This window comes from Artemia sp. Qi Xiang Cuo, chromosome 20, assembly GCF_049724085.1.
Source record: "Artemia sp. Qi Xiang Cuo chromosome 20, ASM4972408v1, whole genome shotgun sequence".
Lineage (NCBI taxonomy): Eukaryota > Metazoa > Arthropoda > Branchiopoda > Anostraca > Artemiidae > Artemia > Artemia sp. Qi Xiang Cuo.
This window is the reverse complement of record NC_142813.1, coordinates 2564271-2591121: the sequence shown is the minus strand read 5'-3', so window position 1 is coordinate 2591121 and position 26851 is coordinate 2564271. Positions and strand designations below refer to the sequence as shown.

At 34.7% G+C, this 26851-nt stretch overlaps 1 protein-coding gene across 1 annotated transcript in view; it reads left to right on the top strand.

Moving 5' to 3' along the window:
* Positions 1–23184, top strand: part of LOC148939764 (DNA damage-binding protein 2-like) — an 84374-nt gene extending 61190 nt beyond the window's left edge. The window contains exons 6-9 of the mRNA XM_089105999.1: positions 8115–8246; positions 12952–13084; positions 16720–16930; positions 22905–23184. Of these exons, the coding sequence (XP_088962125.1) occupies positions 8115–8246; positions 12952–13084; positions 16720–16930; positions 22905–23059 (631 nt within the window). The 3' untranslated portion in view covers positions 23060–23184. The remainder of the gene's footprint in view (positions 1–8114; positions 8247–12951; positions 13085–16719; positions 16931–22904) is intronic.
* Positions 23185–26851: the final 3667 nt, after the last annotated feature.

Below are 26851 nucleotides of genomic sequence, written 5' to 3'. Positions count from 1 at the left end.
GCTTCTTTTTGCTGATTTTTTCACCCTCGTTTTTAAATATATAGAGTGCCCCAAAAAGAACGTCAGAATTGAATCCACTAAATCGTAATTATTTAGGGGAACACGGGGTGGAACGGGGTACCAAGTTTAAAATGATTTTTATTAAATAGAAGGAGTCAATATAAAAGCCTACAAAATTTCACAAAAGTACCTCGTATTGTTGTAAACAAAGTTTCACACTCATATTGTAAGAAGTGAACACAATTATTATTTATTTAATTAAAATATAAAAAAGTGTCAAATACCCCGTTCAGCCCCGTATCCGGGGCAGAACAGGGTGGTAGTTAAAACAGTATATCTAACTAAGTAAAACTGTTATTGTGCTTTTTTTTTATTTTTATTAAGGAAACGACTCTATTTTAAGCATATTGTTTCATCGAATTAATCTGATTTTTATTAATTAAATTAATTAATTAATCTGATTAACAAAAATAAAACTATAATTTGGCTTTTTTTTCATTTTGCTTAAGGCAGCAAAACTAGCTTAAATGTATTCTTTCATCAAATTAATCTCATTCTGAATTACAAAATTCAGATACCAGGATAGCCTTATCATCCTCACTGTCAATTCCTGCACAGGAATTGTGAGCCCATTTTTTACATATGGAACAGGCAACCAACCCTCAGTTGACCTTGACTAAAACTCACGACAATATAAACATTCAGAGTCGGGAAATTCGTCAGAATCACTGCCTTAAGTTTCAGGTTGTTTCTTTATCTTCTTGTTTTTCTTTTCTTGGCATTTTTTTACTCTTATTCAGGAACTTTCTCTTTGTTTTTAGTGTTTCTGCTTTGTTTTCTTTCTTAAAAAGTATCTTCAGTGCTCTTTCTGTCTTGGCAATCTCCTTTTCCTTTTTTGCTTTTAGAGCATCCTCTAACTCATTTTTATGTGGTGAATCAGTTATAACTGCAGTCTTCCCCCTCCTTCGATTCGTGCTTTTTGCACTTCCTCTGACTTTTGAAATAGGAATTAAATTTTCAGGTGAAACAACAAATACAGTTGAAGAGTCATTCATGTCAGTTGTCATCCAAGATCATCCGGGAGTAGCCCTGTCATTCATATTAAATTGAACCTTTTTCGCTGGGGTGCCATTAACACCAACGGTAGAGCTAGAAACTTTAACCTCTTCACCCCTTTCACTATAAGTGTGGGGATTTTCATTATCAACAGATGAGCCAGACGAAGATTTTCCCACTTATTCTTTCTCTATCGTTGGAGGTTCCTCAATCACTTTTTGGGTTAAAGGTTCAGCTTGTTTGATGTCAGTAGTGTCAGCTGGTAGGAAATCTGAATCAGAGGATATGGCTGGGTTAGGTGACCAAATTTCTGTTGCTTTAAACCCCTTAATTGCAGTATCTATAGAGGCGCTTTGTCCCTGGAGATAGTCCCAGCTCAAACTCCTTCTGCATTTTCTTCCTCGGAAAAACTAACATCGGGGGCATGTATGATCCACTTGGAGACATGCAAATAAGGCAAGTTAAGGTCTCCCCTCTTTCTGCAGAAGCTATTGCACCAAATTGTCGTTTACCCTAACAAGCAATGATTTTGAATGGTTCTTAGGGTTCATTAAAACACCAGTTTCTTCACAATTAAACATCTGCAACGCTGTAAGTTTGTGCTTATCTACCAATTGAGTGAGTAGCGAAAAAAAAACTATCCACAGCCACTCTATTAAATCCCACAGCTCTTGCACCAGATGTTGACTCTGGCTTTCGATTAGACAGAGTAGGATTTCTCTTAATAAATCCGTTGACCCAGTCTTGACCAGCTATTTCATTTTGAAATCTATGAGCTATGCCATTTCTTTGAGCTAACTGGTAAGCTAAGGTACGTAAGTCCTTCATCGTCAGACCAAATAACCTTCCCTCCATAGTTTTTAATTGCGTCACAAGCTCAAGTTCCTGTTCTTGTGTAAGAACGGCTGAAATTTTCCAGCAGTTTTATCAATGAGATACTCAGGATTTTCCTGTTTTTTCTTAATGTATCTTTCAAGAGTAGTTTGGAGAACTTCAAGCTCATTAGAAGCGTTCGGGCAGCCACATCGACCAGAAATAACCGCTTCAACAGCATTGTTCATCGCCTCAGTATACCAAGATTGTCTGTTTGTCTTTTTCTTATACACACGCACCATCTGAAAATCAATTAAGAAAAGTTACAGACCCAATTTTAACGACTGGTCAGATTAAAATAGGGCGGGGTGGAATGGAGTACTTCCCCATTCCACCCCAGGAACACGCCTTATTATTCGGAGGTTATGACCACGCAAAAACTTCAAGTAAAGAAACAATGAGATGACTAAAACAAAACCCATTGAACGTATTACAAGTATGACTAGCTACAGATGTAATGCAAAGAAGCGTGTTAACCTTACCTTGATTACAAAATCAATAAAAGTTCCAATCCAACAGTAAATAACTAGACGACAGCTGGTTCTCTCATAAAACAAAAGGAAACTAAACCAACATGGATGCCGCAGTTCGGCTGTACCGAGCTGGAGTAGTTGTAGCTATTGCCGCTTTGTGCAGCACCTTCCTTGTCATCTAAAAATTGTCCACCCCGTTCCACCCCGTGTTCTCCTGCATATTTTTATATTTTTTTGAGAGAAGCAAAAAAACTCGTAAGTCTCTTCAGGAGATGCAAATGTACGTGAAATAAAATATGGGGCTTATCCCCCTCCCCTCCTTTTGCTAAGGCTGTCCTAGCCGAATGGACTGGTGCGCTGGATTTAGGATCCTTTGTCCGAGAGGGCGAGGGTTCGAATCCTAGTGTACCCAATTATTTGCTTTGGAACGGGGGTCAGTGGCGTGACTGTGAGCTCAGCTAGAGTCGATCCAGTTCTAAAATGGTACCTGGAGAAATCTGGGGAAGGTAAACAGGAAGGGTGTGTGAAAGCACAGGATTGCTGGCCACCTTCCTCCTTTGCACTTCCTGGCTAAAGGGCCTTGAGACGGAGATGAGCACCGTCGGTTGGGACCATAAGGGTCTAGTGCCGCATCCTATACCTTTTTTTCTTTACTCCTCGTGCTAGCCCTACAGGCAATTATTCTGTCCATGAAATTATATGCGTGGGAAAATTTGCCGGATTTTTAGATAAAGGAGGAAACACCCCCAAAAAGTACAGTAAAGGAGCCTACTGTAGAGATTTTAATCTCCAATCTACAAGGGATATAGCACAATAATCAATTCAAAACACTTTCCGGAAAAGTAGTTTTTCAAAGAAAAGTAAATAGTCATATTAAGATCAGTAGAATAAGAGACCTATAATAAGTTGAACTGAAAACGGCCAGAAATTCTATTAAAAAAATGAAACCCAGAACAAAGATAAATTAAAATAAATGATTCTACCAAACATAAAGATAATAGAAAATATTTAAATCTTAAAACGAGTAAAAATTGACACGAGCTGGGATATTTTGGATTTCAGGTACATTGCTGGGATATTTTTGATTGCTGGTAGCTACTGAAATCAATGGTAATTCAGGGCTAAACTAATCCATAATGCTTCTTTATTAGAGGAATCCAGTAAAAAGTTATTTTCTAGGATTGTTCCTTTGTTTCAATTTTCCTGTTAAAATAAATTCGAATTGTTATTTTCTGTATTTGTGTTTCCTTTGCACCTTCCATCCTGTGTGGCTTCGTTCTCATTTTCCCCTGTTCTGTCTCATTTTGTTCCTGTGTTTGACATACTTTGGTTTTTAGTTTTATTAGGCTTTCAAAAACTGCCATGCCAACTGTTATCTGTTTTGTCACGAAAAGTACAGTTCAGTACTTCCACACAGTTCGTAAGCCAAAGGGCTGCTCCCGCAACACTAATAGAGGCGACGAAAAATTCAATCGTTTCACAATTGTTGGGAAGAAAAGAGTTCACATGGTAATCCCACGTCATCGACATTATGATCTAAATACTATTTTTGCATAATCGGTTTCCACAGCAAAGGGGTGAGTAGACTCTCCTTCAGAAGATGACCCCACTCTGTACTAACGATAGTAAAATTATATCTTTTCAAAAAGCTTGAATAATTTTTTTATTAGAACAAATTTTTCAATAATCTAGATTAATCGCGATTTTTAATTGAGTAGTCAAGTCGAACTTAAAACAGGCAAAAATTATTGCAACCAGGAGTTTGGCTGTTACCCCCTTCCCGCTCCCCCAACAGTAAAAGTTATAAAGCCTAAAGCGTCATTTTTGTTTCGCTGAAAACTATATGTATTTTGAACAGTGTGCTTTAGTTTTTCAAAACATTGACGAAAAATAAGAAGTTAATCTGTATAATAGTCAATATCGAATAGTTCGTGGTAACGAACTATAAGTAAGGAGCAACCCGGCTCAATAGTAACCGAAACTCTAAAAACGGGATTTTGATACCAATAGATACATCAAAAGAATCAGATTTCAATGTTGATTTCAAATATACGAGTTTCATCAAGTTTAGTCTTACCCATCCAAAGTTCCTCGCCTGAGAATTTTGCCTGATTTTCGAAAAAAGGGGGAAAGACCCCCTAAAAATTAACCTTAATGAAAATCACACCATCAGATTCAGCGTATCAGAGAACTCTACTGTAGAGATCTCAGGCTCCTATCTGCAAAGAACAGTATTTTGTATTTTTTTTTGCCAGAAGAAAGATCACGGATGCGTGTTAATTTTTTTTTTTTTTTTTTTTTTTTTTTTTCAGGGGTGATTGTATCGACCCAGTGATCCTAGAATATCTTGAGAGGGCTCATTCGAACGGAAATTAAAAGTTCTAGTGCCCTTTTTAAGTGACCAAAAAAATGGAGGGCACATAGGCCCCCTCCCACGCTCATTTTTTCCAAAGTCACCCGATCAAAATTTTTATATAGCCATTTTGTTCAGCATGTTCAAAAATATAATAAATATGTCTTTTAGGATGACGTAATCCCCCAAAGTCCCCGCGGGGAGGGCAGAAACTTATGAACTTTACCCAATGTTTACATATAGTATTGGTTATTGGGAAGTATATATACGTTTGCAGGGGGGATATTCTCTTGTATTGGGGGGGGGGTAGGTGGTTGTGTGGGAGGATCTTTCCGTGGAGGAAGTTTTCATGGGGGAAGGTACATTGCTATGAAGGGGGCGCCGCATTTCCCAGCATTATTTAAAAAACGATCAGAAATTAAATAAAAGAAGAAGTTTTTCAACTAAAAGTAAGGAGCAACATCAAAACTTAAAACGAACAGAAATTGTTATGTATATGATTGGGTTCGCCCGTTAGTCAATAACTCGCTTTTTAAGCCAAAGATTTTTTAGTACTTTCATAAGAGCTTTTTATTCTAATTAACGGCCTTTGTGATTAAGGGGTCATTTTTAAAGAATTGGAACAAAATTCGAACATTAGCGTAAATAGCGAGGGATTGACTAGGGGGCGAACCCCCTAATATACGTATTAAAAATATACGAATATAGAAGTTCGTTACGTAAGTTAATTTGGAACAAAATTTGAACTTTAGCGTAAAGAGCGAGGTATTGACTAGAGGGCAAACCCCATAATATATGTTATAAAAATATACGAATATAGAAGTTCGTTACATATGTTAATTCGTAAATTACTTATATTTATTACTAATAAAAACGTTTGTAAATAAAATTAAACAACTTTCGAGAAAGCAATTTAACCAAATAAAGGTAAAATTAATATGCAAATTTTGTTTTAATTATTCACATACGGTGAGCTAAAATCAAAACCTGCATTAATTCAAAAACTTTCAAAAATTAAATAAAAAAAAAACAGTTTTTTTAACTGAAAGTAAGGAACAACATTAAAACTTAAAACGAACAGAAAGTATTCCGTATATGAAAGGGGCTGTCCCCTCCTCAACGCCTCGCTCTTTACGCTAAAGTTTTACTCTTTCTCACAACGCTACTTTTTAATTAAATAAAAAAAACAAGTTTTTTTAACTGAAAGTAAGGAGCAACATTAAAACTTAAAACGAACAGAAATTATTCCGTATATGAAGGGGGCTGTCCCCCTCCTCAACGCCTTGCTCTTTACGCTAAAGTTTTTTTATTGTTTAAAAAAATAGAGTTGTGAGAAAGTCAAACTTTAGCGTAAAGAGCGAGGCGTTGAGGAGGGGGACAGCCCCCTTCATATACGGAATAATTTCTGTTCGTTTTAAGTTTTAACGTCGTTCCTTACTTTCAGTTAAAAAACTTGTTTTTTTTATTTAATTTTTGAACGTTTTTGAATTAATGCAGGTTTTGATTTTGGCTCACCGTACATGAATAATTAAAACAAAATTTGCATATTATATTTGGTTAAATGGCTTTTTCGAAACTTGTTTAATTTTATTTACGAACGTTTTTATTAGTAATAAATATACGTAACTTAGAATTAACTTACGTAACGAACTTCTATATTCATAAATTTTTAACACGTATATTAGGGGGTTCGCCCCCTAGTCAATACCCTGCTCTTTAAACTATAGTTCGAATTTTTTTTCCAGTTCTTTAAAAATGACCTCTTAATCACAATCAGTTGATCAGTTGAAAAACTTGTTCTTTTTTATTTAATTCCTGATCTTTTTCTTTAATAATGCTGGGAAATCCGGCGCCCCCTTCATTGCCATGTCCCTTCCCCCATGAAACCTTCCTTCATGGAAAGATCCTTCCATATAGCCCCCGACCCTCTCCTTCCCCCCCCTACCAGAAAAAATCTCCTCTGAAAAAGTCTGTATACTTCCCAATAACCAATACTATATGTTAACATTGAGTAAAGTTCATAACTTTCAGCCCTCCCCCTGGGGACTTTGGGGGATCAAGTCATCCTAAAAGACATTTTTATCATATTTTCGACCATGCTGAACAAAATGGCTATCTCAAAATTTTGATCGGGTGACTTTGGGAAAAAAATGAGCGTGGGAGGGGGCCTAGTTGCCCTCCATTTTTTTTGGTCACTTACAAAGGCAATTGTAGCTTTTAATTTCCATTCGAATGAGCCCTCTCGCGATATTCTAGGACCACTGGGTCTATTCGATTACCCCTGGGGAAAAAAAAAACAAAAAAAAACAAACAAATAAACAAACAAGCACCCGTGATCTTTCTTCGGGCAAAAAATGGAAAATTCTACATTTTTGTAGATAGGAGCTTGAAACCTCTACAGTAGGGTTCTCTGATACGCTGAATATGATGGTGTGATTTTCATTACGGTTCTATAACTTTTAGGGGATCTTTCCCCCTTTTTTCGAAAATCAGCCAAATTTTCTCAGGCACGTAACTTTTGATGGGTAAGATTAAACTTAATGAAACTTATATATTTGAAATCAAAATTAAAATCTGATTCTTTTGATGTATCTATTGGTATCAAAATTCCGTTTTTTAGAGTTTCGGTTACCATTGAGCCGGGTCGCTCCTTACTTACAGTTCGTTACCACGAACTGTTTGAAACAATAAAAAACTTTAGCGCAAAGAGCGAGGCGTTGAGGAGGGAACAGCCCCTTTCATATTCGGAATAATTTCTGTTCGTTGTAAGTTTTAACGTTGCTCCTTACTTTCAGTTAAAAAAAACTTGTTTTTTTTTTTTATTTAATTTTAACTGGAAAGAACTAATGAAAATAAAATGAATATTTGATATATAATGATATTAATTCCTGGAAATCTCTCTAATTTAAGATTTTATTTCACTGTATTTTTTTCAATGTTATAAATATAACCGAAATGTTTTTTATGTATTTTGTTTAAAAAGAGAAAATATAGTTTTTATTAAGATTTTTATTAATTTTTTTCAGCAGATTGGGGGTCATCCTGGACTAATAGTGAATAGGGTCCCTCCCTTTTGTTTCTATGTCTATAGAGATTGAAAAGACTTAGTATGCTGTTCGATATAAAGAAAATGCTTTTGTTATCAAGTTTTAGGGGAAATGGATACTTCTTGGGAGAGTGTAAAGAGGGGGCTTTGAATATATTGGAATGGAGGCGTAAGCGTAGTCCTGTTGGCCTGAGGTGGATTGGTGCTGCGGTGAGTTTTTAGTAGTAATAGTAGTTGATGTTTTAATATCGGGTATGTAACATGCCTAATCTTCAGTATTTAAAATTGATGTTTAATCACTCCTTTATTTCAGGGAACCCTGGCTGATTTCGACTGCATCAATTGATCACACTGTGAAATTGTGGGACATCAGAAACGTCAAGCCCAAACCAGAAGCTTTACACGTTCTGAACCACAACACAGCAGTGAACTCGGCATATTTCAGGTAATTTTCCGTATCATCCAATATTTAGACATTTCATTATGGTTGTGTCTAACACAAATATAGTAATAAAAATATAACAAGATAAATAGTTATAATTAATATAGAATATACAGTAATAAGTTTGAAGCCGAACAAACGACTGAAATTGGCTTGTTTCAGATATTTTCCGTTACATTCTTACAGTGTCATTGTATTTTTATATATAGATATAAAATACTTAGAATAAAGTAAGTAGGCTATATATTAATAGAAAAGTTTATTTGCTTTCAGTTTAATTTCCTTATTGTTACAGGGAAATACCGCAGCGGAATAAACTCAAATCGACAATTAAATATTTACGATGCCATGGGATTTTTTAACGAATACTTGCCTCTCAAAAACTCGTTTTAAATCTATTGTATTCTTTCGAACTTTTGTATTCTGTATTTTGTATTGTAACTTTTTATATTGTAACTTATTTATGTAACTTTTCTATTTTGTATTACTATTGTATTCTTTCGAACTTTTTATCTTAAAAATGAACCCTATCTATACCTAAAAACAATGGCATTGTTGGTAATATAATTTAATTTATCTATATTAGCATTAATAAATATTAAATAGTTGTAAACTACGAGCTTCGCCATCAAGAGGAAAGAGGGACAAAGCAGTCAAAAATTATCATTTATACATTACCTATGGTCCATTACGAAAGTTAATTAATTAAGATTAGAAATTGATTTACTCGGAGTACCAAGGACATCAAAGTAAAACCCTTGTTTGTTCCCTGGGCCCATCTTAGGTCTATTCTTATCCGAAAACCACAGTTTTCTAAGATTTTTTGTCTTGTTTTTGTTTTTAAATTATGGTGAGATTTTAGTGAGATTAAATTATATGCCACGCTGAACCATAAAATATATAAGTAAAACTAAGTATTTGAATTTTATAACCCTTTTCGTCCGATAAACATTAACAATCTGACAATTCCCTGAGAAAACTACCCCTTCAAAGGAAAGTTTACTATTTCTTAAGCTGCTTGATGGCATATGTTTAGCTTATTCTTCGCTTATGTTTTACCCACGGTTTTTTTTTTATTCTTTGCCCTCCACTGCCAAAATTGCATAACCGCATATGGGTTGTTGTTTCATTAAAAATTATATTCGCGATTTATCCTAATTTTACAGATAGTTACGGTTGCATTAGTTTCCTCTTAATAGATTTAAATAATTAAGCTTAATTTTTACTGTCTTTGATATTTTAAGCACAATTGTTTTTAGGTTTTTTGGTCTGTTCTCTACGGCTTGTTCAGGTCTTTGTTTGACAAAATGGTCAGTCAAACCCATACTCAGTCAAACCAAAAAAAAAAAAAAAAAAAAAAAAAAATCCTGTCTTCCTAAATTTCATAGGACAGTTCCTGTGGAAAATATTTAATAAATCGTCCGCTGTCTTTTGAAGTTAGTCCTATACAAGACCACTGCCATACTATCATGTCCTACTATATCGTACCACATGTTATACTATATATGCGTTGATGATACATATCCATTGACAGAGGTTGACCTTCACAGTTCATTTAACAAATCATTTAAGAATAATCCTGCTATAAGTTCCTGCTTAACTTTCAAGCGAATGGCCAAGTATATTTTTGCCTTACTATCCTCCAAAGAAGGGGAAGTAAGGACTCAAAACCCTGCCATACGCTATGTCGACCCCCCACCCGTAACCACATGTGATACTATACATACTATACACTGTACATGACCACTGTCATTATCGTAGCTTCCAACCTGGGTTTGAAGACTTATCTTTCTATCCTTCCAAACTTTCTTCAACTGTGAAAATCACCCTGGGTCTTGGCTATTCTACTTTTAGCATTTTCACTGCATCCATCACAAAATGTTGGTTTCCCCAAAGCTTTGCTCAGGGTCATTCATCTAGCTTCGTGATTCCCAACGGGGGTCGCAGGCTCCACCGAAGAGGCATAACAATATTTTGGTGGGTCATAGGCAGGACGTGCACTCTTCGACTGACTATGCTTTATTTCATCTAATAAAAAGTTATTTATAGAGCTTTAATTAAGAAAAAACGTTTTTTATGTGAATTACTCTAAATTCAAATGCATTTAAAGAGCAGAAAAGATACATGGTAGTATTGCAATGAAGTTATACATTGTATAAAAGGTGTTGTATTCAGACAATATTTTTCATTAGTATATTATTAGTATAATATAATATATAAACCATACCTATAGGAGAACCCAAAACAGATAGCAAACAGTTAATGGCCGTTTATGCAATCTTCTATTGAATACACGTAAAATTTTGGAATTCATATTGTTTTTGTCATAGAAAAGGCAGTGTGGTCATGGAGAATAATAGTATTTTGAATAAAAAAATCATATATGACGAGGGGGGCATCAGAATTTTAGAAATGCATTTGTGGGGCAGGGCCCAAAATTGGTTCGACAACCACTGATCTAGTTCCACAAATCATTAATTAATTAGAACTCGAACTATTTCTTGTCACCTTTCAATCACAAAATGTCGTTTTTATTTAATTTATCAAAAAAACTTTTTGCTCAAAATAAGTTTTTCAAAAAAAAAAGTTAAGAACTCCATTAAACCAAAAGTGAAAAAATTAGAATCAAATAATCTACCAAGCATACAACTGCCACAAATAATATACATATGCTGATATTTATTCCTTAAAATCTTAATTAATTTTTTATTTCTTAAAGTTAAATTAGTTAAAGCATTTAAAAGAATTTTTTTCAGTAAAGTACAAGTTACATTCTAGCTTTTAGAAAGCTTAGGGTTTAGAACCCTACTCAGATTAATTTCTGCTTGTTTTTAGTTTTACTTATTTTAATTTCACCTCTAAAACATAATTTCTATCTGGAAATCAAATACATTGAACAAAATGGCTATCTCAAAATTTTGATTGGATGTGTTTGGGGAAATGGTGGGCGTGGAAGGGGTGATAGTTGTCTTCCAATCACTTTCGACTATGAAAAGGGGCACTAGCCATTCCTTTTTCCAATCGAATGAGCCCTTTTCGAAGTTTCTACGACAACTTCTTCGATACGAAGTGCCCTGGTCTCAAAAAAATTTATAAATAATACGTTGTACCAACATCGTTCTGTACTTAGGTAGCACTAATGAGCTGCCTATGATTTCAAAATTCTTGGCAACCACTTTGTTAGTTGTTCATCTTGCAATGATTTTATCGGAGGAGTAGAGTTGCGACGCTCTCTACGCCGCCCCCAACACGGGAGAAGCCCAAATTCAAAACCCGAGAACTACTGATTTGGGATGGTTGATTTTTTTTTAATCGTTTGATTTGAATCACGGTTTCTTTATTGTAATCCTGCGAATTGTTTGGCATATCTAAGCTCTTACAATTGTTGTGTTCTGATTTTTCCCTTTTCGAAAAACCAGTTCAATGTTTACGGGGGTACAGTTTGTCATTTCTTCAATGAATATACCAAACAAAAGAGCATTTTTCAATATAAATACCCCCGAAAAAGACATTGTTCAATGAAAATACCGTCCAAAAAGGTGTTTTCAAAACCTAAGGGGTGAGGCAAAAAATCAAAGGGGGCGCATGTCCCCTGCCCCAATTGACGCTATTGCTAGAACTTTCAACGAATTCAACCAATGAAAGTAGATTTTAAATACAGTTACTTTTACATCTATTAGAGACTAGATAATGAGGAAATCTGAGTTAGAGCTTTATTGATGGTTATGGTGATGAGATTCAATTCTCCTTCTCACACACTTTTTTAATTCTCATTGGCAGCAAGATTAAAAATATATCAAAAAAGAGATGTTGAATCAGTAGCCAGTCTATGATGTGGCTGGTCAAAACTAAGATCAATGCTGAAATTGAATCTTATTATTTTTCAGGCACTGGCTGTCAAGTTCTATTACCTTTAATGTTCTCGTAACCGAGGTTTAACGGGGCTTGGGTCTCGAAGCTAAATCAAAATTTTACTTGCTTAGTCAGGGAAACTGACACGTTTGGGAATTAAAGTATGAAAGTCCATCTGCATTATCATTTCTCTCAATTCCAACTTTAATAAACCCATGTGAAATTTTCTGTCTTCGTTTATGCTATCCCTCCTGTGTAGAGGGAATGTAGAAAGGTTTTTCTTTCTGGAACAATTCTACGGGTTGTTCTGGGTACCCGGCTGGCTGACCGTATTTTGACTGTACGAAAAGTGTGATTCAGTCCCGTTTTCTAGTGCTATAATTAGAAAAAGGTTGAGATGACTAGGGCATGTTCGTCGGATGAAGGATGACAGACTTCCGAAGATTGTCTCTTTCGGTCAACCGTTTAGGGCTAAATGGAAAGCAGGTCGTCCACGATTGAGGTGGGAGGAAGTCATAAAGAAAGATTTAAAGGAACGGAGAACTTCGTGGGAGGGTAAAAGAGGGTGGCTTTGAATATATTGGGATGGAGGAGGACCGTGCGTAGCTTTGTTGGCCTCACACAGCTTGGTGCTGCGGTGAGTTGTTTGTAGTAGTAGTAGTATTAGTTTGTTTTCTAAAAAGGTTAAGATTTGAGGACTAATTTTTCGAGTCTTATGTTGATGTATCTGCCAATTAGGGTCTCATAATTTCAATAAATTGTGTATACAGTTATGCTCTTTGTCATTTCATACATGTTTGTTTGTTTGTTTGGGATATTTGGTTTGATTTTATGACATTTACTCTTTTGGGTAAAGTCTGGCTCATGGCAACCGACTCCTCACTACAGACCAGCACAGTGAATTAAGGATATATGAAGGTCCTCTTTGGAACCATGCCAGGACAATTGCTCATCCACATCGTCAATTTCAGCATCTGACTCCAATAAAGGTATATTTGAGGGTTTTTTTAATTCTGTTGTTTTTTTTCGTTTTTAGACCTTATATGTATGTTTTTTAGTTTTAATTTTCATGTAACCATATTCTATAGTATAAATTATGGTTTTTGGGAGATAGTTGTAAGTGTGGCATGATATCAGAAATCACTTTTATTACTGCCTAACCACCTGACTATTCTTACTTTTTACCGACCACTCAGCGTTAACTGTGACTAGATTTGGTTGCCTTGACTTTGATGGCTCCAACGTCTCCTCGGATTTTTATTTCAACAGACATAGGAATTTATTTTGCTCAGTAGTGTTACAACAAGGGATTCAGAACACTAAAGGCTCCACTTTTAGATCTATTTCTCAATTTTTGCGGGGAGATGGAGTCTACAGACCTGGACTAATGTTCCAATTCTCCCCCTAAAAAATGTCAACATTTATGCAATTGCCAATAATTTCATTAATTATCAGTTCTACTGTTTCATATTATTTTTCTTTAATGATCCCCCCCCCCTCTTACCGTGCCTTGCTGTAGCGTTAGCTACTGCTTTATATTTTGAACTACTTGCTGTATCATTTAAAAATTGAAGCCAACAGTATATGACGATCAGAAAGCTATGGCAATATGAACCAACAATTATTTTCTGAACATTCATATGGTAATAAGATGAAGAAAAATAAAATCTACTTTTCGATGTTTTAGTTCAAAATTTGTTGCTAGTTTTATTTGGTTAGTATTTGTCACTAATTCAAGGCAGAGATATATGTCGCTCCAGGAACTACATTTCCTTGTTATTGAATATTTGTGGTACAACTTACTACCAAGATTGGTAAATGTGGGTGCCACACTTCAACATATAATAACAACTCGTCTGAAGCTCCGTCCTCTCAAAGTTCACATAATCTTAGCCTTCGATTGGTGGCCATACATTGACAGAAGAAAATCACTGGCATAACATCCCCCACCCCTTGAGAAATATCTTCGACAAAGCTAATGTCTTCAGCTTAAACAGAACTCAATTTAAACAGAATATCTATTGAACTCTAAACACCAAAATGAAAACAATGTAAAGTTGCCTCTTCGTGGATTAGGAGATACAGGCCATTCAAAGGAAGTTTGAATTGAATTGGCCAACTTTAACCACATTAGCAATTTTCAAGCTTGTAATAACAGGGCCTAGCAACATAACTTATTAATACGAAGTCTAAGTGTCTTTCATTCAGATTTAAGCTTTGAATAATCATTACATTTGAGGTGTCATAGATAACTTAAAAAGACAAAAGTATATTATAAGTGGAATAGAAAGCAAATTCACGTAAAGGCGATATGGACATTTCAAAGCGTACGGAAAGAGAATTAACGTAAAGGTGAAAAGGAACATTTATCTGATAATAAAATGGATGACATACTATGTTACCCAACACTTATCTGTCTAGGTATTTTGTTCAGTATAAGTTAACCTAAAGCATTCGTTACCTTGGTTAAAAAAAAATACGGTTTTATTTTCTCCACAAATAAAGATACATGTGGCTTGTGAAAATACATCACAAAAACTGCCAATGGCATTAAAGCACGCTCTAACACGGATATATTGTACAATAATCTCTCTTTTTCTCTTTGGCAATGCACAAGAAAGATGCTTCTTAAGTGTAGAAAAAGTATTTTTGATGAGAGGAAGTGCTGTTTACTTGGTCAAAATTGCATATCGTTGATATAATACTTAAACAAGAGACTGAATAATAGGTTCAATTTTTTTACAATCAATGAAACGAGGATCGTAATTCCTCATCTCAAATACCAAAATCACGAACCAGAAAAATTTGCAAATTTGTTGAACTACTGGAGAGCTTTGATATTTAATTATAATCACTTTTTGCTTGCTTCCTTACTTTTATTTGTTGCGGGACCAGGCCTGATCGCCTCGCCTGGCATCCCAGAGATCCCGAAGATCCGAAGATTCACCTGAAGATCCCGTATGAGTAAATCCCATTTGTTGCGATCTTGTGCCAACTCTTTGGCAAATTGGAGACGTCAGGTATCCCATCTTTTTATCATATTTTGGAAACGACAATGGGTTCAAGTTTTTTTTGTGATATTTGTCCACCAATCCTTCAGTTGGCCGCCGGGTCTCTTACGCCAGTCTGGCAAAGGAGTAGCTAGATGTATTTGCTCGATAATGCGGCCATTGGAACTTCTCAAAACATGGCCGAATCAACGCAGTCTTCGCTGTTTGAAAATCGTTGTGATGTGTTCAGTGCCACTGCAGTGGTGGGGTGCATCAACAATCTGAGATTTTGTCGGATCATCGTGTCCTCCACATCTTTCGTTGACAGCTGTGGTTCTAAGACTTTCATATCATGGAGACAAGACGTCTTTAATGTTGAGGCCTCGGCTGCATAAAAGAGAACAGACCTAGCAGCCTCTTTGCAGACGCAACTTTTGTCTTCATGCTAATCTCCCCAGTTCTACCAATTAGTGATGAAACTGTGAGGAGATGGCTTGGGATTTGTTGAATGTTTTTTGTGCTTGAAGGTAATAGTCCCCACGAGGGAGTGTTGGGAAGTCAAAGCAGTTGAAGCTGTCGAATATGTCTTTGAAGTATAACTCTTTCGTTATAACTCTTTTTGTTGAAGTATATGCTGATAATCTACCTGTATGTTTAGGTCTATGACTTTAGTTTTGACCGTGTTAATCTTTATCCCCAGAAGCTGGGGAGAATGTGCTATTTCATCTAGCATTGCTTTGGCAATGCTAGATGTCTCTTGAGAGTGACAATGTCATCTCTGCAACTCACATCAGACGCGTTGATGCCAAGATCAATAGCGACACAATCGAAACTCGAGAGTGCTCGTTCTAGAATCTCGTCTTCACAGTAGTTACTAGAGAACAATATTCATCCCTGATTTGCATAACTTTCACATTGAGTAAATCAGTTTCTTTACTCAGTTCTCTCACTGTCCGTATTGCAATGCTCATAGTAAGCATTCAGCAGCCTTGGGAATTGAATAGGCATACCATCTTCTACCATGATTCTTCGAGGGTTTTTGTGGGTTACGCAGTGTAAAGCAGCATCGAAGTCCAAGATATGTTTGCGTCTTACAGTTAATCCAACACCATGGAGAGGCACTGTTAGAGACCAGGACGAAGAGTGAAGATTGGTCAGTGCACCCTCGCCCTTTTCGAAATCCGTACCTTTTTTTCACGTGTCTGCTCATCCCTTGTAGCCTCGAACCTTTTGAGCAAAATCGGCGTGAATACTTTCGCATCCATATGTACGAGTGATGTCCCTCGGTAGTTGCGTTAATCACATTTGTCGCCCTTTTTGGATACGGGGATAATTATAAACCCCTTCTCATCTGACGGGAAGGTGTCTTTTCTAATATTAGTCTAAATAGGGGCTCTAGCAGCTGCGCTATAATAGTTATGAGGTTTTGTAAACCTCAAGAGAAAGACAATCTTTGCCAGCTGATTCATTTTTTTTGCAGTTTGATAACGTTCAGTACCTTGGAAGCTGAATATCTGGTTCTCAGAGAGGAAACAGATATTGCTGGTCGATGTCTTTACTAAGTTTAATGTAAAGTTACCATTGTTGTGTGATACCGGCCAATAATCTAGTCTAAATCTATAAACTTATTTCAGGCTTACTGGCACCCATTAGAAGACATAGTTATTGCTGGGCGATATCCAGACCCTAATTTTCCTGGTTATACAACGGCTGAATTACGCACAATAGATTTTTTTGATGGGGATACTGGAAAAATTCTTACGCAAATAACACCTCACTTCAAAAATGGCATTATAAGTCTGAATAGGTTTGATTCAATTGGTAACGTCATGGTTTCGGGCATGGGTAAGTTGGCTATTGGAAGTAATTGTACTGTCATCTATGGCATAATGAAATCAGTAATGTTGATTGACTTTCAAAAACGTCTTGAAGACTGCTTTTTTTCGCATAGATGATCAACTTTTTTTTGAAAATACCCAAGAATACTTTAACAGCTGTGCTAATGCAAAAGTTATTGTTGACGTCTTTCGGAAAACTTGGTTTGAAGCCCATCTCTTAAATCAAGTGATTTGAATTGATCGTTCCAACTCATCTTTGCCTGTCTTCTTTGGTTCTCGTTATTGATGTTTTTCCCTAAGTAGGCGTATTCTTTTTACCATTGAAAGATATATTTTTGACTAAAAAGTATTATCGTACTAAGTAATTTACTTCCTACAGAAACCAAGCTAATGCCCTTATAATTACCATACTTACTCTTGCCACCTTTCTTATTGAGGGGTTTAGTTAAAGTTTTCCTAAAATCGCCAGTTACGTCCCCTTTTTTCAAAAATCATATTCAAATTCAGTAATTTGTCTCTTAACTTCACAACCACCAAGTGATTTCGATTGATTTTTCCAGCTCATCTTAGTCTATATCTTCTTTGGTTCTGGTGATAGTTATGTCTTTTTTTCCACATTGGATGTATTCTTCTGCCCATTGAAATAAATATTCTTGACATTGAATTTGTTTTTGCCCTATTTTGGATGGCCTAGAAGAAAACTTAATTTCTGAAATACCTGCTTAGTATTAACAGTCAGAAACCCCAAAAACCGCTTTCATTTTGTTTAACTCTCCTGCTCAAGGCTTTATCCAGGGAGGGGGGGTAGCTGGTTTGAACCCTGCCCCACGAAATATGTCCAACTTTTAAAAAAATTACAAAATTGCATATAAAAAAATCTTGATGTGATTTGTAATGTTTTTTACGCACTCCCCCCCCCTCCTCCGAAAAAAATCTGAATATGGCCTTACTCCTGTTAAATTTGCATGGTTTATTACACCGCCTTTTGAATCACCGCATCTAAGTTAGTACCTCAGTTCTAGAGTGGATTAGAAACCTCTCTGGGAAAGGGATGCATAACCTCACCCAAGATGGAGTAAGAATCTCCTCAGGAAGAGATATGTAAAATTCAAATATCTGTTCAGACACGTGCTGCAGAGAAACAGAGAGTTAACTTGTAAAATATGTTTTGACTCGAAAACTTTCCAATCTTTAGAAGCTTAAAATGTTATCATATTTTGCATTATTTTTACTGGCTCACTGACAGCAACAGTGGGTAGCAGAGGCGGGCCACCTGGCTTTCCTTTCCAACATAAATGCAAGGGACAATGTGATTAGCTTACGAAAACACGTCGCAAAGATCAACCAATGGAATTAAAGTACACTTTTTAACACAGAAGTTTTTTTTGCGGGGGTTTCGAGTTGCTTTATGTAAAAACGAAATTCCACTTTTTCCCATAGAAATATGATAACGGATGCGCGTTTTTTGTTTGCTTGTTTGCTTTCGTTTTTTTTTTTTTTTTTTTGTGTGGCTATTTCGAAGTAGAATATCAAGAGAGGGCACCATTCGACTGAAATTTGAAAGTTCTAGCGCCCTTTAAAAGTAACTGCTGAATTCTACCATTTTGTACCACAAAATAAAGATTTTGTCCCATTTAGGGCCAAAGCAAAATATGGCCCTGGGATTGATAGGATAAACCAACAGGAGTCCGTCGCCCCTAAAACGCCACCATTGCCCTGCTTTGTTTATATAGACATGCTAAACTTCTTCCGATTCACGATCGTTTGGGGTTTATTTAGGAAATAGTCACAAATTCGTTAAAGCTCATTAAGACTGAAGCTTAACTAAGTAAAAAAAAATTGCAAATTTTTAAATTGTCCTCAGTTTTTAACAGGGGCTGTTTATTACAATTTTTCGGTTTGTATTATGATTTAGAAATTATTGAAATTTTTCTACTCCCAACATGACGCTACTACCATGTTTTCGCTATCTAATGGCAGCATTGATAAAACTTAGCCAGCAATCATTACTACGATTAATATATACAACGACTATATTAACTAAAAAGCCATCATATTAAAAAACAACAATTTTTCTGGGAAAAGCAGAGAGCAAATTTGAAGCTTTAAGTTACTCAAATTCCTTTTTTGGAGTACTAAACCTTAAAACAAACAGAAGTTAAAATGAATTAATAAGGTAACTTCGAGTGAGCAAAAATTACGATAAAATTTCTTCCGAACCTCAGCCCTCCTCCCTCGGCAGCTGGAATGTAATTGTGTTTCACTGAAAACAAAATATGTTTGTGCATGGTACTTAACACTTGTAAGAAGCAATTTAGTTTTGTTAGTCTAATATGTGATACTTTTACGTCAATAGCCTCCTGATTTCAAAGCTATTCCTTTTAAATAATAAAAAAATAAATTAGATAAGCTAAACTAAACTAATTGAGATGAATCATGTATGACAGTTCAATTAGGTCACATATGTGAACCACAGCATAACTAGCTATATATATATAAAAGCAATATTTAGTTTTGAATTATGAACATGTATGCTTTTATTCACTTTATTTGCTTTTTTTAAAAGGGGATTATTCATCAGTATGTCATTGTCACTTCACTATGTCATTATGATTTAACATTATCATTCGCATTGTCATCATCATTGTCTGTTCAAATTCTTTCCTTTCAAATGCAATGAAAAGGCGGTTTTTTAAATAAAGCTTTTAATCTAAGCATTTTTTATTCTTCAGGGCAAAAACAAATTGCAATCCAGCATCTTGGGTTGAGGGGGGTGTGACTACTGCCCTTATTCGTGGGCGGTTTGTTTTATTAACTTTAAACTTGTTAACCTTACCAACTGTTAAACATTTCTTGACCTTATTAATCTTTTCGGTGGAATTGACGGAATTTGTATTTTTTTGAAATTTTGAAATAGAAAAAAAAACCTGTTTGCCTAGAAAAATCTCAGAGCCCAACATGGGTTTGAACAAATTTGAAGTCAGAAAGGCTGAATGATTAATGTAATGAAGCTAAAATCAGTAATTTTTCTTTTGTCAATTTGTCCTCTATTAATTTATTGGAATTAATTGAATTGGCAGGTGAAGTATATAGTTAAAATACAAGCCGATAATATAGTTTTTTGTATTTTTAGCTCTTGTTCTTTGAATCAGTTTTCTTCATAGGATTTTCGTTTTGTGTTTTGAAATAGCCTAAAGAACTGTCAAATAATCGCCATAGCCTGTTCTATTTTGCAATTTTAGTAAAGTTATTTTAGTAGGCACTATTATTGTCTAAGTCTTCGTATTTTTCAACTAAATAGAAAAGATAAAATTGCAAATTAAAAAAATTGTGCTCGATTTTTAACAAGGGCTGTTTGGTACAATTTTTGGATTTGTATTATGATTTAGACACTATTGAAATTTTGCTACTCCCACTATGTCTGCTACTACCATGTTTCTGCTATCCAATGGCAGCATTAATAAAACTTTTAGCCATGAAACATTACTACGATTAATATATACAACGACTATACTAACTAAAAAGCCATCATACTAAAAGCAATAATTTTTCTGGGAAAAGCAGACAGCAAATTTGAAGCTTCAAGTTGCGCAAATAACTTTGTTGGAGTACAAAACCTCAAAACAAACAGAAGTTAAAATTAATAAAGAAAAAAAGTTGACAAAAATTCCCATAATTAAGGGTGGTTCTTCCGAACCTCAGCCCTCCTTTCTCGGCAGCTGGAATGTACTAGGTGCTTCACTGAAAACAAAATATGTTTGTGCACGGTTCCGTTTTTAATTACATTATCAAAAATTATTATCGCTCAAACTTTCAGGAATTCTTTTAATTGTATCTTAATACTTTAACAAGCAATTTAGTTTTGCTAGTCTAATGTGATACTCTTCTCTTCTCATGTTACTCTATATGATACTTTTACGTCAATAGGTTCCTGATTTCAAATCTATTCTAAGAGAGAAAAGAGAAAAGGGGTTTTATTAAAAAAAAAAGTAAAACACATTAACAACAAAACCCGAAGTTTATAAAACATGTATGGGTAGACATCACCCTTAACAAAACCCTGCATACACAATTACTACCAGCCATCCTTACCCCCCCCCAAAAAAAAATTACAAAACGATAAATAAAATAAATAAACAAAAATAAATGAAATAAGTTAATTTTTAATAAATTCACAACCAAACTGGATACAGAAGACCAATCATATGTAGACAAACAGTGTCCTTTTAGTTTACTGCGAAATTCATTTAGCTCATCAATTGTCGAAATAGCCTGAAGTAATGGTTCCCATGCCCGAGGGCCAACATGCTGTATAGAAAAAAACGGATCGCTTTGTAATAACCTGAGGTCGCCAAGGTCCTTTTAAATAATTAGAAAACAAATTATATAAGCTAAACTAATTGAGATAAAATATGTGTGACAGTTCATTAAGGTCACATGTGTGAACCATAGCATAACTAGCTTTAACAAAGTATAGCAAAGGCATAAGGAAAGGAATATTTAGTTTTCACGGGTGAACATGTATACACTTTATTTCCTTTTTTAAGGACATTATTCATTAGTATGTCGTTATCTCATCATTATAATTTATTGCTATCATTCGCATTGTCATCATTAATGTCTTTTCAAATGCAATGAAAAGGCAGTTTTTTAAACAAAGCTTTTAATCTAAGTAATCTATTTATTCTTAAGGACAAAAAACTGCACTCCGGCTTCTTTGGTCAAGGGGGGGGGGGACGAGTGACTACTGTCCTCATTCGTGGGCGGTTCGTTTTATTAACCTTAATAATCATTCGGTGGCATTGACAGGATGTGTTTTTTTTTATTTTGAAATAGAAAAAAACTGATTACTTAGAATAATCTCAGAGCCTAACATGGGTTTGAACAAATTTGAAGTCAAATTTGAATGATTGCTAAAACAGTAATTTATCTCTTGTCAATTTGTCCTTCATCAATTTGTTGGAATTAATGAAAAGCTGTTAAAACAATGTCTTTCACGTTAAAACCATACTTTAAACCACTGAGAAACAAAGAGTTTGCTGGTAAAAAAAAATCCGTATGACTCAAAACCTTTTTGTTCTTTTTACTCACATAAATTTGAAATTCAACTTTCGTTCTTTTCATGGCTTTAAATGTCTCACTTGATTTAAAACCTATCAACTTTTCAAAGATGTAGTTATTTATCTATTTGGAAATAAATTATCATGTCATTGCTTTACGAATGTACGCCACTGACTTAAACCACTGAAATTTTGCCTCGCATTTTACCATGGAACTATAGAAAAGTGATTTCTCTATTTCTCTTTATCTAAGCTAGTATATAAGTCGATTTTTAGGTTGAAAATAGGAAGAAGCCATAGCCTAACTCCCATTGACTTAAAGCTTGATTGAAATTCAAATGTCCAGAGTGCATAGAAGTTTATGTGATGAGGGGATCGCCCTTAATCTTTTCGGCTACGGCAATTCAAAGGGTAGTTTTCGTCAGCCTATGATTATCCTCAGTTATGTACGCATGAATGTTTTTTTTTGGCGGGGGGGACAATACGAAAAATGTTTTGCTTCATAATCTAAGCTAGTACATAAGTCGATTCTTAGGTTAAAAATAGGAAGAAGGTACACCCCCACTCCCATTAAATTATTTAAAAATTAGGATTGAAATTAAAATCATACCGACTGCATAGAAGTTTACGTTTGAAGGGGTCTGTAGGGGCTCGCCCTTGATCTTCTCGGCTAAGCCTATTCAAAAGCTAGTTTTTGTCAGCCATAGGTTTGTTTCCTTAGCTTTGTACGCATGTTTTCTTTTGGAGGTGGGGTGGGGGGGTCAACAATAAGAAAATGTTTTTACTTCATAGTTCGAAAAAGAAATGCTAAAAAATGCGTTAAAATTGTTTCAATCGGGATGGGCAATGTTTCTTTGGAATTACCCACCTCCCCTCCCTCCAAAATAAACTGACATATTATAATTTATTTACTTAATCCAGGTTGGGACATCCTTGTATGGAAGCCAGATTATCCGTGTGGTCATGATGAAAAAGAAGATGATGAGTCGACTAAATTCAATGAGGCTGAAACCCCTAAGCATTTAATAAAAATTAATAAAAAGCAGAGCGGAGGCAGAACTAAAAAGATTGATTAACTCTGCTTATATCACATTCTACTGTTTTGAGCAAAATTCGAGATTTGAGATGTTCCTACCTCCAGAAGTTTTTTTTTATTTTTGTTATGTTTTGTACTTGAATTCAATAATAAATATATAAGACAAAGAGGATAGAAAGGTTGAAGGATAGCTGGAAGATAAGGAGGTTAGCCAAAAGAAAGATAAGGAACCTTTTTTGAATGATTGGAGATTTTTCCTCAAGGGGCTCCGGTGATTCTTGCTAGGGACATCTTTAAATTTAAAACCGTAAGCCAATATAATTAGGCAGGATCATATTCTCAACTAAAAAAAAAACAGATTTAGTGTTTCTTTTTTCACTTTTACAATCAAAGTTGCCGGCAGCTTGAGCTACATAGATTTAATACCATGAATATTATATACCATGTATGGTAGTAACTGACAGATTTAGAATGAGTTTTTTTTTAACAATTCTGTAAAAACAATGGCATATATTTACCGAACAAAATTTGTTTCTGTGTACATTTATCTGTATTTTCTCGAGATAAGAACTATACCGATCCTCTGATCAAGAAATATGGCAAGGAATATTTTAATAATGTTGTGTCGTGGTTTATCTTGTCAGTGATACATTCTGTTGATGTTTCAAAATGCATTTTGGAAGTTTTTCGTTGAAACGTGGTATATCTTGTCAATGCTATATTCTGTTGATGTTTCAAAGTGCATTTATGAATTTTTTTTCGTTGAAACATATGACATGAAATATTTTTGTAGTGTTGTGTAGTGGTTTATATCTTCAATGTTACATTCTGTTGATGTTTTAAAGTGCATTTATGAATTTTTTTCGTTGAAACGTATGACATGGAATATTTTTGTAGTGTTGTGTCGTGGTATATCTTGTCAGTGTTACATTCTGAGGATGTTTCAAAGTACAATTTGGAATTTTTTCGTTGTAAAGTATGACATGAAATGTTTTTGTAGTGTTGCGTCGTGGTTTGTCTTGTCAATGCTATATTCTGTTGATGTTCCAAAGTGCATTTTGGATTTTTTTTTTTTTTCGTTGAAACATATGACATGGAATATTTTTATAGCGTTGTGTCGTGGCATATCTTGTCAATGTTACATTCTTTTGATCTTTCAAAGTGAATTTTGAAATTTTTTTGGTGAAATGCATGAAATGAAATATTTTTGTAGTGTTGTGTCTTGGTTTATATTGTCAATGCTACATTCTGTTGATGTTTAAAAGTGCATTTGGAATTTTTTTCGTTGAAACATGCGACTTGGAATATTTTTGTAGTGTTGTGTCGTGGTTTATCTTGTCAGTGTTACATTCTGTTGATGTATCAAAGTACATTTAGGAATTTTTCGTTGAAAGGTATTACTTGGAATATTTTTGTAGTTTTGTGTCGTGGTTTATCTTGTCGGGGTTTCATTCTGTTGATGTTTAAAATGGCATTTTGGAAATTTTTTGGTGAAACGTATGACTTGGGATATTTCCGTGGTGCTGTGTCGTGGTTTATCTTATCAATGTTACATGCTGATGATGTTTCAAAGTGCATTTTGGATTTTTTTCGTTGAAACATATGACTTGGAATATTTTTGTAGTGTTGTGGTATATATTGTCAGTGTTACATTCTGTTGATGTTGCAATGTGCTTTTTGGAATTTTTTTGTTGAAATGCATGACATGGAATATTTTTGTAGTGTTGTGTCGTGGTATATCTTGTCAATGCTATATTCTGTTGATGTTTAAAAGTAAATTTTGGAATTTTTCATTGAAACATATGATTTTGAATATTTATGTAGAGCTGTGTCGTGGTTTATCTTGTCATTGTTACCTCTGTTGATGTTTCAAAGTGCATTTTGGTTTTTTTTTCCGTAAACGTATGACTTGGAATATTTTTGTAGTATTGTGTCGGGGTTTATCTTGTCAATTTTACCTCTGTTGATCTTTCAAAGTGCATTTGGGAAATTTTTTGTTGAAATGTATGACATAGAATGTTTTTGTAGTGTTGTGTCGTGGTATATCTCTTCAGTGTTACATTCTGTTGGTGTTTCAAATTGTGTTTTGGAATTTTTTTCGTTGTAACGTATGACATGAAACATTTTTGTAGCGTCGTTGTTCTGGTTTATATATTCTTGGTTAAATTCTGTGTATGTTTCAAAGGGCATTTTGTAAATTTTTTGGTGAAACGCATGACATGGAATATTTTTGTAGCGTTTTGTCATCGTATATTTTGTCAGTGCTATATTCTTTTCGTGCTTCAAATTGTATTTTGGAATTTTTTTTCGTTGTAACGTATCACTTGGGATGTTTTTGAAGCATTGTTGTCCTAATTTATCTTCTATGTGACACACTCTGTGGATGTTTAGCAGTAAATTTTGTAATTTTTTTGGGGAAATGCATGAAATGAAATATTTTGAGAGTGTTGGGTCAAGGTTTATCTTGTCAATGCTATATTCTGTTGATGTTTCAAATCGCATTTTGGAATTTTTTTAGTTCAAAACGTATGACTTGGAATATTTTTGTAGCGTTGTGTCGTGGTATATCTTGTCAGGGTTACATTCTGTTGATTTTTCAAAGTGCATTTTGGAAATTTTTTGTTGAAATGTATGACTTAGGGTATTTGTTTAGCACTTTTCTGGGGCATGTTTTGTCAGTGTTATATTCTGTTCATATTTTAAAGTATATTTTGGAATTTTTTTTCGATGAAATATGTACCTGGAAGTGTTTTTACAGCTCTGTGTCGTGGCATGTCTTGTCAATGTTATATTCTGTTGTCGTTCAAAATTGCATTTAGGAATTTTTTTTTTCGTTGAAACATGACTTAGGACATGTTTGTTTAGTTTTTATCTAGATTTATCTTGTCGATGTTACATTCCGTTAATGTTTCAAAGTACATTTTGGAAATTTTTTGGTGAAATGCATGACATGAAATATTTTTATAGCGTTGTGTCGTCGTATGTTTTGTCAGTGCTATATTCTGTTGATGTTTCAAAGTTCATTTTGGATTTTTTTTTCGTTTTAACATATGATTTGAAATGTTTTTGTAGCGTTGTGTCGTGGCATGTTTCGTCAGTGTTACATTCTGTTGGTGCTTCAAATTGCATTTTGGTATTTTTTCGTTGAAACGTATGACATGGAATATTTTTGTAGTGTTGTGTCGTAGTTTATCTTGTCAATGCTCTATTCGGTTGATCTTTCAAAGTGCATTTTGGAAATTTTTTGGTGAAATACATGACATGAAATATTTTTGTAGTGTTGTGTCGTGGTATATCTTGTCAATGATATATTCTGTTGATGTTTCAAACTGCATTTTGGAATTGTTTTCGTTGAAACGTATGACTTAAAATACTTCTGTAGTGTTGTGTCGTGGTATATCTTGTCAGTGTTACATTCTGTTGATCTTTCAAAGTGCATTTTGGAAATTTTTTGGTGAAAAGCATGACATGAAATGTTTTTGTAGTGTTGCGTCGTGGTTTATCTTGTCAGTGCTATATTCTGTTGATGTTTCAAAGTGCATTTTGGATTTTTTTTTCGTTGAAACATATGACATGGAATATTTTTTTAGTGCTGTGTCGGGGCTTATCTTGTCAATGTTACATTCTGTTGATGTTTCAAAGTGCATTTTGGAATTTTCTTGTTGAAAAATGTATGACTTGGAATGTTTTTGTAGTTTTGTGTCGTGGTATATCTCGTCAATGCTATATTCTGTTGATGTTTCAAAGTGCATTTTGGAATTTTTTTCCGTTGAAACGTATAACTTGGAATATTTTTGTGGCGTTGTGTCGTGGTATATCTTGTCAATGCTAT